Genomic DNA, 19,878 nt, shown 5'->3' on the forward strand with positions numbered 1-19,878 from the left:
ATCCGTTAGTAAATCCGATTCCGGTGAAGTAATCCGAAAGCTCGCTTAATGGCCTTCGGACAAATCCGGCGTCATAATCACCGTCTTTTGTGGTTTAAGTGACTGAACGAGCAGCTGAACCGCATCCAGTCGGTCCAGTTTTGTGAGACTGATAGATGCCGGAGCCTCCCTCCTGCCAGCAGGACGATAAGTGTCTCAGCGCCTGTCCGACGACAAGCCCAAGGACAGCAGCTGGAGATGAAGCGTCAGGTGAGCAGGTCGCCGCCGTCACACTGACTCGTCATCTGCCACTTCTTTCATCTCGTCCTCTTCTCGTCTGTCACTTTCACCCGTCAATCCCAGCGAGGTTCCTACCTACACTCTCCTGACCCCCGAATTCTAATTATTACATTAATACGCTGATACCACACACTGTTTTTAGCGACACGCTAAGAATTGATTTTCAGAATAGCCATTCCTCCTAAACTCAAAAGGAAGACTGGTCGGCAGTTCCGGAAAATTCTCTAGTCCTCCCTGATAATGGTTACCCAAGCGATATTGGGGGGGGGGGTGGAATAAATAAAGACAATGTAAGAAAATACAAAAGAAAAGATGTTTAATTTTATTAAAGGTCAGGAATAAGAAGGATTTATGAAATATTAGGTCAAAGTATGTTAAATACCTTACAAGAAGTGAATATATGGGCATCTTAATTGGCTGTAGTCCTGAAACGAATTTAGATGCTCAAGAAAAATAATAAAAAGCATTTGCCAATCAATGAAGAGCATGGCAGTTGAATCCGAAGGCGTTATGGTAAAAAGAAGGACAATTGACATTAATGGAGACTGCATCCCACTGATGAAAGGGCTCCTTCCACAGTCTGACATGTAAACAATGATAAAGCTCCACACCTCCTATTCCTTCATTGTATGAATACTAACAGCATTAGACTAAATGAATAATATGTGACAACAGCCTTTGAGAAGCCAAAATAACCGTTAGGTAGCCAAAAAAAAAAAAAGATCGGCAAAGAGCATTATGCAAGGACCATTAGGAGAGTCTAGTACAGGGGTGTCCAATCTTATCCGTAAAAGGCCGGTGTGTATTCCGGCTTTTGGGGTAACCTTTAGGTCAGCTGTTCAAACCCAGGTGTGAGGACTCTTCAGACAATCAGTCCTCTAATTAGTAACCTAATTAGGGAGTCGCAGCGAAAACCTGCACACACACACACACACACACACACACACACCGGCCCTTTGTGGATAATATTGGCCACCCCTGGACTAGAACAATTAACGGCAAATGTGTCTTTCAATTAGCGCGCGACTTTGCTGTTTTTCTGGCCTCATTCTTATGCAACTCAAAAGAATGCAATGAGCAACCGATGCCGATTGTTGGACTAGGTGTATATTACATAATGTAAATAGATATCGGTTTTCTTAATGGCTGGTATTGAATTAAATGCAAACAACAGACAAATCTCACAACCGCATGCATGCACTGTAAACATGATACTTCACTGGTCACAATCAGGTGTACCTTAACGCAAGCAAAAGACACTCGTTATCATGTCACGGCTCAGAAGACAGAGGCCGGATTGTGAGTCGAGCGCACCGTTTGCACAACAGTGCCATCAAGTGGCAGCTGGTGCATTATCACAGCTAATACAGCCCCTCAAAGATGTTAGACGGCTTGGGCACTCTATCCTTCCCTGACACGATTTCATTATTTTATCTGCATTGCTGTAAGCATTCGTCTGAGCCATAGTTACTGAAGCCCCAGTTTACCTTTGATATAGCGACATTCCAGCATCAAACCTCGGGGACGTGCTCTACATCGTTAGCGTTGCTCCTCCGTCAGATCGTTGCGATTCGAAGCAGATATTAAAACCTCAGCACTGACAGTATAGCTGACAGATATGCCTTGGGTTAGATTTTACCTTCAAACTTCTCTGTAGGATCTCTTTTCAAGGCTTGTCAAAAAAAAAAAAAAAAACTCAAAACGTCTCCCACGTGAAATCAGGTGATTTTTTTCCCCCCAAAATATAATACAATCTTGGCCCGGTGGAATTCACCCCTGTGGGTTCATTCAGCCAAAGCCATCTTTCAGAGGATTTCCCCATCTGGCTCCTGATTAAGAGACCACTAATTTAAATAAAGGGTTAAGGTCAGTCTGTCTTCAACAGAGGATTACCGCAAATCTGCATGGCTTAACGGAAAGAAAACCTGCCGTCTGTGTGAACCCCCCCCCCCTCCCTTTAAAGTGCAACTTTTTGCAGAGATGCAGAAGGAAAGATAAATGCAGTGGGGTGCTGAGTGCAAAAGAGTGAGCAGGCTTTCCTCTACCTGTGGGCGGGGTCAGGATTTTGGCTCAAGCTGAGCCCTTTACCGTAAAGTCACATGGAAAAGTCAACCTACTAATTTCGGGGACAGGGGTGGCGCAGATCAGCCGGAACACAAACTCTGCGCTAAAAGCCTTCCGTAACTTCCACCAGGAGAACCGCTATGTTAACTGTCCCCACACGCCATCCCCGAGTGAGAAAGCTTCTCCCTGAAGACCCACGTGAGGGACGTGTAGAGAATGACAGGCTGTACAAAAGTTCTGGGATGGAGAGTCAGGCAGCCGATGTCGCCGCTTTCCGGCTAGGCCTCTGACTCCAGCCCGTCTGGGCCCGCGCCGTTCTCCGTGCCGCCTGCCTCGCTCTCCAGCAGCAGGAACTTCCCGTCGCTTGTCAGGGGCATAGACTTTAACAGTCGAGCCAGGGCTTCAGGGTCCTGTGTGTACAAGTGCACATGTTCGTGGTCATCATGCAGGAAATCCACAGGGAAAGTTCTACAATGAAAATCACTGGCCTAAAGCTAGGGACGCCTCAAAGAAAGGAACAGAGGAAGTTCGGCGATTGGGAAGCAATTTCTTAGACCAACTTCTGTTTTCTTTACTTCTCCGTTTCTTAATTACAAGAACCAGCAGGGTACCATCATAAGAAGCTTCAAAATGCACCTTACCTTTTTGGCCTCGATGATCTCTTTGCCTAGACTGATAGTATAACATATCTGTAAGAAAGGGTTTATACTATGAGTTATTGGTACACGTCTATGTCCTTCCACTATGAAGGTTCTCACATGAGGGTTTATTCTGCAAGGCGGCCCGCACCTTCTCTCCTTCCGTGTTGCTCTCGAACACAAAGGCACTGTAGGAGGCTTCGCCCTCCTCACCACCCTCAGCCCAGTCCTGGCCCTCCACCACGAATCCCACCAGCCGGCTGTTCTCCTGGTGGGCTGCAAACTGGGTCACGTCCTGCAGCTGGAACTGGAAGGAGCCAAGATGATGTCACAGTGAGACTCAGAGTTTCGTGGTGGCCATGCAGGGCACAGTACACAAATGGTTGAATCTACTGCCAAGCACCAGAAGACAAGACAAGGAGACTAGGGGACACTTACACTTATCTTAGTAACTTGTGTTTGAGGGTCAATCAGCCTGTGAAAAATAATAAATATAGACAATAAATAAATAAGCAATTCTGGTCACACTCCGTCTATCTATGCTTTTGTAGCAATGTCAAACATAGTAGGGCCATCAGTGGTCATTAGTGCTGGTGAACCCATTGGGCGACGTAGGATCGCCATCTTTTGAGGGGGTGCCCCCACCCCCGGAGCATGAGGAGTGAAGGGATGCTTTCCAGTGGGGCAACTGCCTGATGTAGTATTTCTCAAACCAGTCCTCGGGGATCCCCAGACGGTCCACATTTTTGCCCTCCCCCAATTCCCTGTGGACCATCTGCGGGGGGGTCACTGAGGACTGGTTTGAGGAACACTGGCCTGATGTGCCACATGGGCATCAAGCGACACTGGTGGTTGTAGTTTCTGGTGTGTTTTCATGCTGGATGAGGCTGATGGATCTCAGCGGGGGTATTTTTCGACATACAGAAGTACAGAGGACGGTAAAAATCTCCAGATATTGTTCTTGCCCCGCCCCAAATATCGACGATGCATCGGTTGCCAAACGAGACCAATCCCATGATTCACTGCGCCCCAAGTTAGTTCTTGGGAGGCAAGTTAGCAAGACCGTTCTTATGATGCATTTTTTGGAAATGAGAAACATTCCTTGGTCTCACCTGAGGGAACCACTGGTGACCATGAGGTGCGACTCGGCAGTTCGGAAGATGTTATGGATGGCGCGAGCTGCCAGGACCTGCCTCATGGCCTCGTAGATGACCTCGGGGCTGTGTCCCGAGCGTACAGCCATGGAGCCGAGGAATCGCACAGCGAACACCTGCTGCAGCAGTGAGTCTATGTGCAAGACAGGCCAACCATGACTAAGACCAGGAAGAGCCTACCGTCTGCCATGTGTCACGGTGACTCCGGACCTCATTTGGAGCCCGTCCTAATAAGAGCATATCCTGTGCATGCCTCGTGAGTCTCCTACTTCTTAAGATTAATCTCCAAACCCCCCGATGACGCTCACAGACTGTTTACAGCTCACCAGCCGACTCTCCATCTGTGGCACTATCCTCCTCCGTCTCCCCAAATGGGTTTGTACGTCTGTGGGGGGAAAAGACACAAGCTGTAAACCCCCCCTCCCTCACGAGCCCACGCCCAAACCCACCCCGAGCAGCCCTACCCCCCTCCGTTAGCAGCTCATGGCTTCATACCTCCCACCAGTCCGGTTCTGGTCCAGGAACTCCGAAGCGGGCAGCATGATGTCAAACTGTATGGGTGTCCCAGGAGCGATCAAATCTTCCGGCTCTGGGGCTTTGGCCGCCCTCTGCTGGGCCTCGCTGGAGAGCTGCGTGGAGCCAGCCTTGGTTCTGCGGCCACGGAAGAGAGAACAAGAACTTCAGCACAGCTACCGGCAGCATCGGCTCCAACGCCCAACACCACCCCGGTCCCTCAAATAAAATGGCTGAGAAGTATAGCGGCCTCTGACCTGTCGCGGCTGGGTGAGCCCTCGTGCTTCTTCTCGAAACTGGTGATGGGAGTGACCGCCTGGATAGCCGTCTGGTTCAGCCTGATGGCCACCGCCTGGGAGCGTGAGAGCGGGATGGTCAACCTCCATGACATTCACCAGGATTAGGTCACTCTCAGACCACACCCCAATCACTGGGGCTCGATTAGGGACAAGATTAACAGCAAAGCCGGACAGACAGAAAAATGACTTTGGATAGCACATAATGTGCATTTTATTTAAGCCGACACATTTATCCAAAGCATGCCCTGGGGGTGAAGGGCCGTGCTGAAGGACCCAATGCTGACATCACTACCTCAACCAAGGGATTTGAACCGGAAACCTTCTGATCATAAGCGGTGTCCTACCCCGCTAAACCGCAGCCACTCCCTATGTAACAATTCCTCACTTGTACATCGCTCTGGACAAAAGCATATGCTAAGTAAACGTAAATTAAAAATCCAGCTTAAAAATGTGGACATTTTAAAAAATAATTAGCCATTTCCTTTTTAGAACATATGTTATGCAATGTGAAACAAATGTGCTATGTGCTTATTTCTCGGTGTTTTGTTTTACCGCCATCTGCTGCGCCAGATGTGTCTTCTTTTTGTGATCGAACGCAGTATCTGCTCGGTATGGCATTTATGTAGTTATTGCGGCTTTCGCCACTAGAGGGCACAGTCCTGCACGTTAGAAAAAGCCACCATGTAAATGTGTTGCGTCTTCAGGGACCAGCCCTTCTTCTTCTCAGAATTATACCGCAGCGTGGCTGTTAATAACCAACGGTTCAATTAAGCCTAGTTCCATTCGGTATGTGAGCCCCAAGGCTCTGCTTCCACAATCTGTTTTTTTTTTCCTTTTACTTGCAGTATGATGGGATACGAGCAGAGAGAGGAACCAGCTGAGGAAATGAGGAACAAAGTCCACCGGCACGTTTGCTTTGGTGTAGCCGATGGCAACAGGCACCATATTGTATCTCCAAGGGGACAAAGGGTTGGGTACTAAGCTGTCCCTGCAGGATATAGGATCTCCTGGGCCGCTATATAAGACCTGGAGATGATATCAGCCCATTCAGAGTGCAGGTGGAGGGACAGTGGCACCGTCAGCTCCCACTGCTGCGGCCTCCCTGACACACACACACACACACACACACACACACACACACACACACACACACACACACACACACACACACACACCTGGAGAAATTAAACCCTGATTAAATCTCATTGAATATTGCGTGGTTTTGTGCATTTTTTTTGGAACAAGGAATTTTATACTTTTCTGACCGAACATGTGATTAGAAACAGTGTTTGCTTGAAGGACAGCTTATCCATCCTTCTGACCGAGGAAATGTCTTATTTTGAAAGACAGAGCGTTCCAGAATCGGTGAGGTTTAGGTGAGCCGGAGGAGCTCCTCTCCGGATTTCTCTCGAGGCCCACCTCGGGGTTGTCCGTCAGGTAGATCTGCCGGGAGATGTTGTTCAGGGTGCAGATCCACTGCAGGACAAGAGGTTCCCATAAGTAACTCAGCATGTCATTTCTGAAGAATGCAAGTCACTGATAATATGAACTAAATACAGGCTAAATACTAAATGAATATATACAATTTAATTTCCCCAGTGTGTATAATAAAAAGGCTATTTTCATCAAAAAAAATGGGTGTAAATTTTGAGAGGATGGGGGTTGTAACCCCCCCCCCCCCCCCCAAAAAAAAAAAAATTATAATAATCGAAACCAGCCAATTCAACACAATTAAATGGGAGGAGACCTGAACCCCTCCACAGCTACGATCCTGCATAAAAATCATTAAAAAATTAAAGAAATACCTCTTCATATTCTTTTTTGCTTTCTGCTTGCAGGGTTAGGGACCTGAAACATAACACACCGGCTTGTAATTAACATCTGACAAATTTTGACAAATTGAGCCCCCTTGTACCTGGTCATGCAGGAGATTAATTACCCTTCTACTCTCAAAGACGATCATTTTTAAAGCAACTACATCGAAGCTGACAGAGATGAGAGAGAATCCTCGCTGATGGCCAGGATGAGGCATCATGACCAGTCTGGGCCAGTTCTGAAGTCATACATCTCCCACAGCCTTTTGACAATCGATCACACACGTCTATATTTAGTCATATAGTACAAGGAAGCAATGTCAAGCAAAGGGGAGGCCTTCTGTAGGGTCTGTAACCACGGAGACAGGGCCATTTGCCTTCCAAATGTACCCCAGCCATCTTTCCTGAGGCTATCTGATAACACGCTCCTTCTCATCGTACTAGTTAATCAACTGGACACTCTCTCTCTCTCTCTCTCATGCTGACAAGTAGGGCAGTTGACTGGGGGAGGGACCTCGAGCCGCCATGAATGAACACATCACAGACTCATACTCCCAAAGGTCCTCACACAAAGTCTTGGAACACTTGCTTAATTTTATAATAATGTTGCAAATTTACTGGCTTCATAACAAAAGTCCACTGACAGGCGCTGTTTAACATATCTGCACTTATCTTCCATACAGATGTTTTCTTTTCATTAAGCGTGACAATTTTTTTGACTGACATTTAATTCTGTTCTTGCTGTTTTGCTACTAATTGCAACTGTAGTCACTGGCTCCCAAAGGGATTCTATAAAGAAATGTTTGGCGTTTTTAATTATTGCAAAAATGTTATTAATTAAAAAGTACCCAATCAGACTACTTGCGAGTGAACTTTTTAACTCGGAACGGATTAAAAACTTATAGTTTTTAAATGTAGGCTTCAATTTATTAGTATTTGAAATGTTTTACTTTAAAACAACCAGCTGTCTTTCATGCAATACATATTTCTTGTAAATTAATGAAGTAATGATTCTTGTCATGAAACCAATAATTTGCAATTATTTTACTGAATGAAGCAAGCATCCAGACTGAGAGCACTGTGCATTGGAAATGCGAATTGTTTGAGGAGTACAGCATCCCAGGATACTAATTTGACAAGCAAATACTGAAGTACTACGACTGGCGTCGACGATCCTCAGAATGAATTTAAAAAATTTGTTCGGTTCTACAAAAGTTAGGGAAAAAACGTGCACGATAATTTGCATGTTGGATCGCTTATCGGTTGTACGACAAATGAAGGTCCATCAAAGGAATCAGTGACACACTTTGTAATGCCAGCACGGTTATATCGACATGATTATTGATTGGTTTAAAAATAAAAGGGACACCAAATTCATCTAGCGGTTTACGTACGTTTTTCCAGTCGGGGAGGTGATCTGGAAACAGTACCGCCTGTCCTCGCATTCCACCGCCATCACGGAGCTGTTATCCAGGTCCAGAACCATGCCGCCCGCCACGGCACCTCGCGGCTGGCACATAAGGTTACCTCCCTGGGTGAAGAAGTAAAGCCGGTCCCAGGCTGTGGTCACTAGGCCCGTTTTGCTGGGGGGGGGCAGGGAGACAGTGGGAAAAGGAAATTTGAAATGGCTCATTTTCTGTAAACACAGCCTGCATTCCGTTTAGAAAATTGCTCATAATCTGTCTTGTCTCTGCTGCGGAAATGCGGCGCTTATTCCAACTAGCTTAATAGAGTCTTTCTAAGCATGCTGTGGTTTACGTTCTCATTGTGACAACAGGCATTTCTGGGATAATCTTTTATTACTCTAGTGGTATTTTTTAAACTGCAAGTGTGGGACAATTGGGAGAACAAAAAAATGATAAAAAATCTTGTAAAAAGTACATAGAATTAAATCTAGTGGTGTCACAGGCTGCCATACTTCCTGATGTTGAGGTAGCCGGCTTTCTGGATGAGGGTGCGATTCACAGGTTCACGGTCGCGGTCGGGCATGTAGACCGCGTCGTCCACAGATAGCAGGTCCCTTTGAGACAGACGCATAGACTCTGCCTCCGAGTCCAGCTGGGCCTGAATGCTAATAGTGATTGAGTGAGAGAGTAAAGGAAGAGAAAGAGAGAGAGAGAGAGAGAGAGAGAGAGAGAGAGAGAGAGAGAAAGTGAAAGAAAGAAAGGAATCTCATTAATTAAATAAGACACAGACTAAAGGCTGAACTGCATCATAGCCACCAGCCAACTAAGTGAAAAGCTAAGTATGGACAGCTGTTTATGCTGTGTGGCTTTCCAGAAATCACGCTATGATCGGTAAGTCACATGATTCCAATTAATGGTGAAGATGATCACATGACCGGCTTATCTGATCATTCTCTCCCCTGTCAAGCTTACAGAGTTTATATTCGCTGAGAGCCTTTAAGGCGTCCTGTATGAAATCGCCGTAGTAATGTGGCTTGACCAACATTTTGATTTCCAAACTGGAAGACTCAATAGAACACCTCAAAAAGCTATTTAACAGTCACTCCAGGTCCACAAGCAGGTAAAACACCCAGCTTTACCTCTGTGTCATGTTAGAGACTGACATGAGGAAACTGTCCATCTTCTTGGAGACGGCGTCCATGCCTTTTCTGAAGAAGTTCATCTGAACAGAGAGAAAAAAGCCTGAGAAACCCTGAAGGGGGACACACCGCAGTGGTGTTCACCACTATTCAAACAACGCATTTTCATGGGGCTCCTGAGGTTTGGGAGCCCCCTACTGGCCACAAACAGTCACAACACTAGTCATGGCTCTCATGCAGTCATGGACTCAGCAGATGAAAGGTGGGAAATGAAAGGTGGGAGACCGAAACTGGGAGGCGTGTCCGGCCTACCTGGGCCTGCGTGTAACCCAGCAGAGGGTCCAACATGGCCACCCGTTTGCGGAACTGCAGGGCGTTCAGGGCGCAGTAGTACTGCATGGAGGCCTGGTGCTGTTTCCTCCGGGAATACGCCACCTCTGCAACAACCTCTGCCTTCACCTGCAAGATGAGGCATGTGCAATACACTTACCTTACACCTGCCTTCTTACACATGCAAACCTCCAAATAAAACCCAGAAAACATCAACACACCACTACACGGACAGATACGCACCTATAACCAGTAACGCACCACAGTAAGGACAATGTTCTACATAAAAGCTACGATGGACACACACGTTCAAGTACGTCAACACCGTGCCACTGTGTGACGATATATTTACTACTTTAATTCAAACTAAACAATAACACCACAGTGGGGATAGTCATCCGCTACAGACAAGACAACAGCTTACAAATATTCACCTCAAGTAATACAGTAACACGCCACTGTGCAGAGCTACAGTCACCTACTGAGAAACAATGACATCTCCATAAGGACAGATATTCATGTACGAACAAAAACACTCAACTGTGACGACGGGTATAAATAAAATCACTATGGGCGCTTTTCCACGACACAAAGGACGTTACTTTCAGTACGATACTTTAGGTACTTTCACTTTTCCATTGACTTCCGGTCGAATACCAGTACCGAAAGTGCCAAACCAGCTGGGGTACTTCTTCGGTACTTTGGGGTGGGACTGGCAAACGTATTTGCTGTCGATTGGTTATGCAAATAGCCTGCTGCTGAAACGCAATATATAACCGGCATCTTTTGAAACACACAGCGAACAGCGAGAACCAAAATCAAAAGCAGTAGAAACGAAAATATAAAAAAAGTCAAACGGAAGGATGGAGAAACAGAGGCTTTAATCACCATATGGTCAATGAACAGATCCAGGGGGATTTGGATGCACGACTCGAAATGAAAAAGTGTTTGCCGTAATAGCAAGAAGCTTGGAAGAAACGGGGCAGACGCGATCGAACACCAAACAATGACGCTTGGAAATAAAAAAAACTTAAGCAGGACTACAGGAAAGTGAAGGATCAGAATAACATTTAAATTCAGCTAAAGAAATACCGTGCCGCGACTTCTGATGATGTCAGTCAGGGGCGGTCACTGATGATGTCATTTGGCCCCGGTACCAGCTTTTACACCAGTGGAAAACCGACACAAAAGTACCACCATACTTTTGGCACTTTATGGAAGTACTGAAAGTACTGAAAGTACCGAAAGTACGGTACCTGGTGCGGTGGAAAAGCGCCCTATGGTGATATAACAGCAACAAAAAATGTATTTTTGTATAGCGCGTTATCACAACATCATATTGTATCAAAGAGCTTTACAGCATCCGCACCCAAAGCCCCCAGTGAATAAGACACAGGTGACAGTGGCAAGGAAAAACTCCCAAGAAGGAAGAAACCTTGGGAGGGACCAGACTCAAAGGGGGAGCCCATCCTCCAGGGGGCAGCAGAGGAAGCCCTAACCCTAACCAGACCCAAAGGGGGAGCCCATCCTCCAGGGGGCAGCAGAGGAAGCCCTAACCCTAACCAGACCCAAAGGGGGGCCCATCCTCCAGGGGGCAGCAGAGGAAGCCCTAACCCTAACCAGACCCAAAGGGGGAGCCCATCCTCCAGGGGGCAGCAGAGAAGCCCTAACCCTGACCAGACCCAAAGGGGGAGCCCATCCTCCAGGGGGCAGCAGAGGAAGCCCTAACCCTAACCAGACCCAAAGGGGGGCCCATCCTCCAGGGGGCAGCAGGGAGAGTCAAATAGCGTCAAGTAGCGTGATAACAGAGACTCAACTCAAAACAAACAGTAATGCAACGGACGCTCATTTGCCTCAAGCCACATTGTACCGCATGACTGTTTAGACCCAAACTCACCCACAAAGGGATGATAACACAGCAAAAGGTTGAGTGTTACTACAAATAAGCAATATTACACCACTGTGTGGACACAAAGAGACATACAAACATGAAGCATATTATGCTGATGACTGACATCCCCCCACAGACATCCTACTGTGAGGACAAGGTCACCTATCAGTGTTAACAGAGCAACCGGTATTACAAGGTCAACCCCACTGAATATACGTCAACCAACACAAAGAGGAATCACCATTAAAAAGACTCTGACAGGTGCATGAAAAAAACTTCACTCATGAACCGTTTCTAGCTGAAAGCGTTGGCCTGAGCCTCTTCAGCCTGGAAGTACCTTTTCATTCTCCCTCTTCTTCGGAAGCCTGCTGTACTTCACCATGGACACCTCATGCTCTACAGGGAGACAGGAAGAAGCATGAAGGCTGTGCTTCACCATGGACACCTCAAGTTCTACAGGGAGGCAGTAAAAAGCATGAAGGCTGTGCTTCACCATAGACACCTCAAGCTCTACAGGGAGACAGTAAGAAGCGTGAAGGCTGTGCTTCACCATGGACACCTCAAGCTCTACAGGGAGACAGTAAGAAGCGTGAAGACTGTGCTTCACCATGGACACCTCAAGCTCTACAGGGAGGCAGTAAGAAGCGTGAAGGCTGTGCTTCACCATGGACACCTCATGTTATACAGGGAGGCAGTAAGAAGCATGAAGGCTGTGCTTCACCATGGACACCTCAAGCTCTACAGGGAGACAGTAAGAAGCGTGAAGGCTGTGCTTCACCATGGACACCTCAAGCTCTACAGGGAGGCAGTAAGAAGCATGAAGGCTGTGCTTCACCATGGACACCTCATGTTATACAGGGAGGCAGTAAGAAGCATGAAGGCTGTGCTTCACCATGGACACCTCAAGCTCTACAGGGAGACAGTAAGAAGCGTGAAGACTGTGCTTCACCATGGACACCTCAAGCTCTACAGGGAGACAGTAAGAAGCGTGAAGACTGTGCTTCACCATGGACACCTCAAGCTCTACAGGGAGACGGTAGACTGTGCTTAATGTGTGTGTTTAATTAATCAAACCACAGCCTATTGAGAAATTTTAGCAAACATGCTCAAGAATGTTGGGGAGAATGTAATTGTATGTACATACCATCAGTGGCAATGCCGAAAATCTCTTTCAAAGTGCTTATTTCTAAAAAGCAAAAACAATCCAGGAATGAAGCAGAGTTAACCCTGTCCAACAGGCAAAGCTTTGCAAAGTCATGGTTTAATAAATCCTTGATCCTTGAAAGGCCATTTCACCGGGTCAGCCTCATGGATCACAGCCATGTCAGCATCACAGAAAACGTGAGGATTACCTGTGAGATCCTTCTCTCTGAACTGGATCAAGGGAAACACCATCTTCTCTGCCATCTGGGTGGCCAGCTCAGCGTGGAGGGAGTTCAGCTACGGAAAGAGAGAATGGACACACTGAGCCTTGTCCCGTGTGGGCAAGCAGACATTCTACAGACACACCCCAGCACTGCATGCTGTACAGTTGTGCTCCCTAATCCCAGGTCTAAAATGCTGCATTGTAAATATAAGCAGAGAAAATGACACCATGATCATCATCAATAGGAAACAGGATCATTCTGATCAAACACTGAAGTGGTTTATTTCGTTCGATGTTTCTAAAGCCAAGCATCACGGCTTCTCCTCGATATTCGCTGTCAAAGCCACAGAGCTATATCTCTGTAATCTCTGTAAACTGCGGGAACTTACCCTGAATACTAGGACTGCAAACATTGCAAAAACAGTCCAAAAGAAAATCAGCCTGTAATTTAGTTCTGCGGGTTTACTGAAGGTTAAGTGCTTTTACTTAGACTGATTTCTAAGTAGTTTATGAAATACTAAATCCCAAGAGGTTGTGACATGAATTAAACTTTTGATACATGCAAGTTTGTTTACACACTCAGAGTCAGCTTAAGCCCTGCAGGGCAACTTTAAAACCAGGAAATAACTAGATTTTTTTTTAATGTTACAATTGATCTTCTTGAAGCCTCAAAAGCCTGCATACATTTTGGTCTGTTTTAATACTTGCACACCTGAGTCGAGCGCTTTCATGGACTTTTATTATCTTGCTCGACTGTGTGAACTGTGGACCAGAACAAAGGTGGAGAGAGAGCGGGAACTATTTGAGAACCTCTTCTATTGTCTCTCCGATGACGAGACAAGTATCCTGCCACCTGGGGCCTTTTAATCTAGTAAAATACTAAGCTGAGGCTTGGGTTTTCACCCCTGTTATTTTCCCTCAATGATCACAAACAAGCCCTCGGATCATGTGTTGTCCAGTATCAGGTGGCAGGTTCGGCTGTGCGGAGATCATGCCAAAGAGAGCTGCAGTCCCAGGAAGAGCCACTAGGGGCAGCACCTTGTAGCTGTCAGGTGCCAAAGTTCTCAGCCACAACAACAGCATCAACAACAATAACAACGCTTTACCTGGTGTTGATTTTCCCATTTTAACTCTGCTCTAAAACACTACACAGGAAACTATTGCAAGATTCGTGAAAAAAAACTGGCTTACTTGTATTTCTCACATATTTATATATTTTTTTATTTCGCAGAAGCTTTTACCTGAAGTGACTCAGCCTTGAGGAAGCTGGGTTAGACATTCCCTAGAGCAACGGAGAAACCACTACAGCAAACCCGCGTTGGAGCTGACGACCTTCTGATCATGGGCATGGTGTCCGAACCCACAGAGCCACACGGCCCCCACCGTAATATACAGATCCAGAATTTTCCATCAGTAATTGTTCGCTTCTTCACATTTTTTTGAAAAATTAACGAACACAGACATATTTCACAGTAAAGGTTCGCATCGTGTTTCCATCCTAAGTTGCACCTTAATTTTTGCCCACCACCAACACCCCTCGCTGCATGAACGGGGGGGGGGGGGACTTGCTCCCATCTTCCACACCCTCTCCCTTCTGTTCCCCACCTGGGTTACCGCCAACCCCTTTCCTCCTACATGCCCCGTACCCCCGCCCCACCAACACTTTTTCATGGCAAAAGATGCTGACTGTCTCCCTGGTGCTGCTGAGAATCACATGGCTTGGTTCCGTGCGTCTTGCTTGACCCAGAAAAGACACCAACCGAGCTTGTAGGTGTGACATCAGTCTGAGCCTCACCTCTTCTACAACTTTAGCGAAATGCTGAAGCACGCTGATGACTTCCTCGTCGCCCTTCCCCAGGGCAAAATTCTACAAAAGAAAAGGCATTAATAAATAAAAGTGGTAATAAAAGAGTCTGCATCAATAAATATTTTGTCATGTCTTAAATTAGTAAAACAAAATAACAGCTGATTCCATAAATGCCACTACCAATGACTGAATCCACCACGCCCAACAGCAAACAAGCCAAACGGCTCATTAACGTTCAGGGTGTGTTCAGGGGGGCGTGGTTTTTCATTTTTCGTTAACACACCTTTGAGATCCTGAGATCTCGAACATCTCAGTCACATAAGTGACCATGAAATCTGATCATGGTCTGCTGACTGTATTCATCTCAAGGTGGTTCATTTTTCGAATGCTTGTGGACAGGTGAGGCTACATGACCACTGCCACTGGGTCTATGGAAACGTTTCACTGCACAGCAGTGTTGTTTTCGCTCCTTGTCGTCAGGCGGTTTGAGGACCACAAACAGTGCTGCAGCAAAAGTCGGCATTAACACCTAACATGCCACTCCGCCTTCGCCCATCCTCTCGCTGTCTGGAAATGGCTTTATATACATCGCGGCGTGACATCGAACTCCTGTGCCGAAACTCACCTGCTTCTCATACTCCAGTAGCTGCTTGGAGAGCTGCTCTGTGGCCAGGCCCATCTCATTCTAAGGAGCACAGCAAAGCAGTCATGATCAGCAAGGGCGTCGCTGGAGATTCCGGGCCCCTGACCCACACCAATCCAATCATGTTCCAACCACTTCCCTCCTGACAGCCCGCAATGAGCACCAAGCTAAAATCCTGCTTCCTTACACCATTACCAAGAGCTGTGGTGCAGTGGTGGCCTAATGGTTAGGGAAGTGCACTTGTAATTGAAGGATTGCTGGTTCAAATCCCCGACTAGCAAGGTGCCCACCCCCAAGCACTACTCCCCAGGCGCTGAATTAGCTGTCCCCTGCTATGTCACGACGACCCATATGGGTTAAATGCAGAGGACATATTTCGCTGTGGTGTGTCAACAATTATCACTGATCCACAAATTCTATGATTTACATGTTAAATAACCCAAAAGTTACTACTAATAAATATTTAGCAGTTGAGACTGTCTTTATCAGAAGTGTCCCACCCCACTCTGCTGTGGTAGTTTCATACCTGGGCTCCATACACCCTCTGCATGGATTGCAGCAGCTGATTGGTGTAATCTGTGAGCGTTCCGGCGTCCTCTTCAAACACACTGAGCAAAGAGCGAGTCTGCAAAAGCAAACAATGCAACAACAATGGAACACGCCACATGTTCACCCCGTCGTTCCACGTAGACGCCCTGGGAAAACACTGATTAGGTGTTATGGGGATTTTTGGGCACGATCACTAGGAAGATGGCACACTGCACACATGCCTGGGTATTCCATGCAGTGTAGGGTGCTCATCTTCCAGGTACAACACAGTTTCTACTCAACACCTCTAAACAATCCCGTGAAGTCCAACACTCTGCTCTTCTTTCGTCTGAGACAGAAGCGTAACTACTATTAACATGAAGAGCAAAAACACAGTCATGAGTCTCAGGTCACTGCTTTATCGGCACTGGCCAGAGGAAGTCATGTGACACCCCCCCAGCATGCGTCAACATTCCTGCCATATATACGCCACCCTCCCCCGCAATGTGAGAGGTTTACATTTGCCCATATTCTTAAAAAGCTCATGTAAACAGCAGATGACTTTCCAGCGTTCTACAGCTTTCAAAGCCTCTAAATTCAACCTGGGATTATAATGCTTATTATTTGACACTTTTAGAAATGGCATGAAGTCCAAAAGCTTAAGATGTCTACACCTGCTCAGCACCATCACATCCCCATCCAATAGTATTCATGATTTCTCAACAGATGTTTACCCAATCAGGGCCACTGTAACACAGAAGCAGTCACAGTCTGGTTCCCTCATAATAATGCTGACAGAATGTCTTCTTATACAATTACACACTCAGGATGACAGTGAATCACCTGTTTGCCTGAACAGTGTGGGAGGAAACTGGAGTAAATGAAGAATTGTCACAGAAGGAGTCTGGGTTGTATTCAAACCAATGACCCAGATTTTGCATCCAAAGATATCCAATCATCTTCCACCTACTCATCACGGGGGCAGAGATGGAGGGGGGGCTGGAGCCTACCGGAAGCAGCACAGGGCACGAGGCATCCAGGACCTGGTGCCAGTCTACCGCAGGGCACAGAAATGCCAATTCACGCACACATACTGCACAATCATCCATGTGTTTTTGGATAAACATATGTATCTATTGGAAATATACAGAAACCAACTGCACGTTCAGATAATCTCTACGCCAATCTGAATAAAGTCTCCATTATGGAATGTACATAAATGTATGTCTGTATGATTACTGACCATGAACAACGGTAATAGATCCGATTCCCACAGAAAAAACAGTGTGATCAGGATCGAACTGCCTCCGCTCGTACTTTAGATGGGGGGAAAGTTCCGTATTAAAAACACTTCCCGAAACCTCCAACCCCAATTATTTGCATTAACCATGCAGCTGTGGCATACGATTAAACAAAATTCACGGTGTTACAATAAGGTGCATATGACGAAAATCTTAAGAAACAAAGTAACAGCCAAAGGCTGTTTTTCGAAGGACAGTGTTTATGGTCACGATCAGCTTGTGATTTATTATTATTATTATTATTATTATTTATACATGGAGATGGGAAGAGTTTGGGGAATAGGAGTAGGGATGCAAATACCACGATCAGCCCGAGAGCAGCGCAGTCCGACAGATCGAAACTTAAAGTGTAGAGGGAAAAGCCTCCTTCTGAAAGGCTGTGGAGGTTTTCAAGCAGAAGATGTGTCATGGCGATCTCATGATTTGCTGATTTTTACGGATTCCAGCACATCGGGGCCGCTTCCCATTCCGCTCCCCATCCCCATCCCCACTGCGGGCCCGAGGTGGCCGCTTTTACCGTCCAATTGCACACGGTGGGAAGCTGATGCTTTCCCACTCCACAATCCAGAAGGTTTCAGGCGGCTTTGCTATTAATTTTATACATATAGGATGACATAATGCAATATTTTCGATCTATTCCTTGGGATCGTTTTTTTTTTACTCGGGTACGGGGATTCATTTATTTCAACGGGGAAACGCGTCATTAATCGGATAAAACCGGGGGTGCGTTTCTTGCAATGCTACGTAACGCCGGCGTTATTTAGTTATTTCGTATAACTTACATCTTCTAAAATATCTTTATGGACGCTGGACATAGATCAGCGTCAGGGCTAGGTGCTGGGTATGGTGATTCCATTAGGATATGAAAGTTTACACTCAGGCCATTTTGTCGCAGGCAGATTTCTAAATTTATCAGAAATAAATTTGAAATGTTTACCTGCGGACTGTCCTGCAGAGCCTCTTCCAGAAGCAATTTGTGGACGGCCGGCATCTTGTTCACGGGGCAGGGAACAATGTTGAATTATTCAGGATATGGACTATGTTTCCCATGAAGCCGTGTGTTGCAATGGGTGACACGTAGCGTTAACACACTGTCATTGCAACTGCACGGAAAGCCGAGCTCGAAACTATTCCTCCAGTCCAGAAAAGAAATGCAATTCACCTCTTCCACATTCGGGATTTTGCATGGATGGGCCCTCTCTCCCAGTCTCTCGGCATTGCCTCAGTTTCCTGCAGTTGCAATGGATTTAAGAAAAACATGGCGTCGAGTATTTTTATTAATCATAATGAACGATTTTAAACCAAGAGACCTCCAAAGAATGCACACGTGTGTATTGTCTTTAAATATGTGACACAACATATAACTACAGCCAGTAAAAATGAATCACTTACACAGAAAATTAAATACTGTACACATGGTTCATATTTCCCTCGCCAAACGTATCTTGTCTGCTTTGAGACTTGGGCGATTATGCTTTTCCATTATTCCAGCTTGTGCAGCAATTTCGCCCCCTAGTGTGTAAATTGAAGATTATTCATTCGTAATCTCTGCATGACAACCTACACGTACCATTCTTTCAATGTCCATTCATGATGCCCAGTCAATAAATTGAATCGAAGGTTTCAAATAATTTAAATTACAATGTATTTCAATCGGTTTTAAAAGCGCAAATTTTAAGAGTATGCCAGCATAATTCAACGTTTTAATCATTTGAAATGTCTTTGAAACAGATTAAAGTTTCCTCTGCTCCAGAAGTGAAAACTCAATAAGGCAGATAAATGCAATAACATGTGCTGTATCACACATTTCAGTGTTACATTTACAAAACACAACACTGTCATGTTTACAACTGGGCACATGGTACAAACGAGATTTTATAAGCATTCTTTGCAAACATGAAACGTTTATAATTTGGTACAGGTAGACAGATACATTACAGTAGAGAATCATATAGAGTTGAGTTAATGTCCTCCAAGCTGGGTGTGGTTAAGGATGAGGAAACACCCGAACATAATTATGATTACCCCCGATGACCGCTATAGAAATGTTGAGGATGATCCCTTTCTGAGGAAGATTTTTGAAAAGGACAGAGAAATGGTTGTTCTTAGAGCAGACAGGTGTGTTGGGTTGGGGAGTTTGGTAGGTGGGGTATATCTCATCACATGACAGACGTGTGGAGGCACATGCGGGATCTGGGGAGTGGCAAAGGGTATAGATTTGGGTATGGATGGTAAGGACATCCATGGCTGATTTGATTTGGGGCTGATTTGACCCCTAACGATGTTGAGACCAACCTACACCATTGGGGGAAGCTGATTGCTGTTCCACTCCAGACGGTGCTCTAATGTACTCAGTGAGTTCCCTGCTAACCTCTACTCTCAGGCCTCCATGGTGATGCAGCTACATTTTCAGCATGACTTGGGGGTGGGTGGGTGGGGGCCAAATGGGCAAACTTTGTCACAAGCATATTTATACTGCCTGTGGTTTGGCCAAATGCCATCGCTGGGGGACAGTTCCCTCTCTGTCACTTCATCTATGCTGTTTCTGTGACCCAGACGAAGGACATCAGAAATCTAATTAGCAGGTCTGTTATGAATTTTTGTATCCAGTGCTGCCCAATCCGAAGTGGCTAAAAGGAGAGACTGGTACCGAGGTGCCCTGTAAATGCATCTCATCTTCCTTATAAAACTCCCTGCCAACCATTG

General features: G+C 46.0%; 1 protein-coding gene across 7 annotated transcripts; it reads right to left on the bottom strand.

Annotated features, from left to right (window-relative positions):
- Positions 1-578: 578 nt before the first annotated feature.
- appl2 (adaptor protein, phosphotyrosine interaction, PH domain and leucine zipper containing 2) lies at positions 579-18,638 on the bottom strand. 7 transcript variants are annotated; one of them, XM_049020313.1, is made up of 22 exons: positions 18,565-18,638; positions 18,110-18,402; positions 15,870-15,968; positions 15,326-15,385; positions 14,689-14,760; positions 12,880-12,967; positions 12,672-12,713; positions 11,865-11,923; positions 9,619-9,765; positions 9,307-9,389; positions 8,680-8,832; positions 8,156-8,344; positions 6,753-6,795; positions 6,367-6,423; positions 4,906-5,000; positions 4,631-4,786; positions 4,462-4,520; positions 4,094-4,268; positions 3,420-3,456; positions 3,133-3,288; positions 2,985-3,032; positions 579-2,753 (listed from the first exon to the last, which is right to left on the bottom strand). In XM_049020313.1, exons 2-22 carry the CDS (start codon positions 18,161-18,163, stop codon positions 2,622-2,624), a joined length of 2,004 nt encoding a protein of 667 aa, XP_048876270.1. In that variant the 5' UTR covers positions 18,164-18,402; positions 18,565-18,638; the 3' UTR covers positions 579-2,621. The 7 variants fall into 7 exon arrangements, with proteins under 7 accessions (XP_048876270.1, XP_048876264.1, XP_048876287.1 ...); XM_049020307.1 differs by lacking the exon at positions 18,565-18,638 and having other exon boundaries at positions 18,110-18,455; XM_049020330.1 differs by lacking the exons at positions 12,672-12,713; positions 12,880-12,967; positions 14,689-14,760; ... (2 more) ...; positions 18,110-18,402; positions 18,565-18,638 and adding exons at positions 12,087-12,200; positions 12,315-12,371; positions 12,486-12,591 and having other exon boundaries at positions 11,865-11,972.
- Between the last annotated feature and the right edge of the window lie 1,240 nt (positions 18,639-19,878).

This window comes from Brienomyrus brachyistius, chromosome 1, assembly GCF_023856365.1.
Source record: "Brienomyrus brachyistius isolate T26 chromosome 1, BBRACH_0.4, whole genome shotgun sequence".
Taxonomy (NCBI): Eukaryota; Metazoa; Chordata; class Actinopteri; order Osteoglossiformes; family Mormyridae; genus Brienomyrus; species Brienomyrus brachyistius.

Coding starts and splice junctions, on each gene's coding strand:
- appl2 (XM_049020313.1), bottom strand. CDS start 18,163: ATGCCGGCCGTCCACAAATTGCTTCTGGAAGAGGCTCTGCAGGACAGT. Junction 12,968..14,688: donor TCGCTAAAGTTGTAGAAGAG/GTGAGGCTCAGA, acceptor CTCTTTCCGTAG/CTGAACTCCCTCCACGCTGA. Junction 12,714..12,879: donor CAGAGAGAAGGATCTCACAG/GTAATCCTCACG, acceptor TTTGCTTTTTAG/AAATAAGCACTTTGAAAGAG.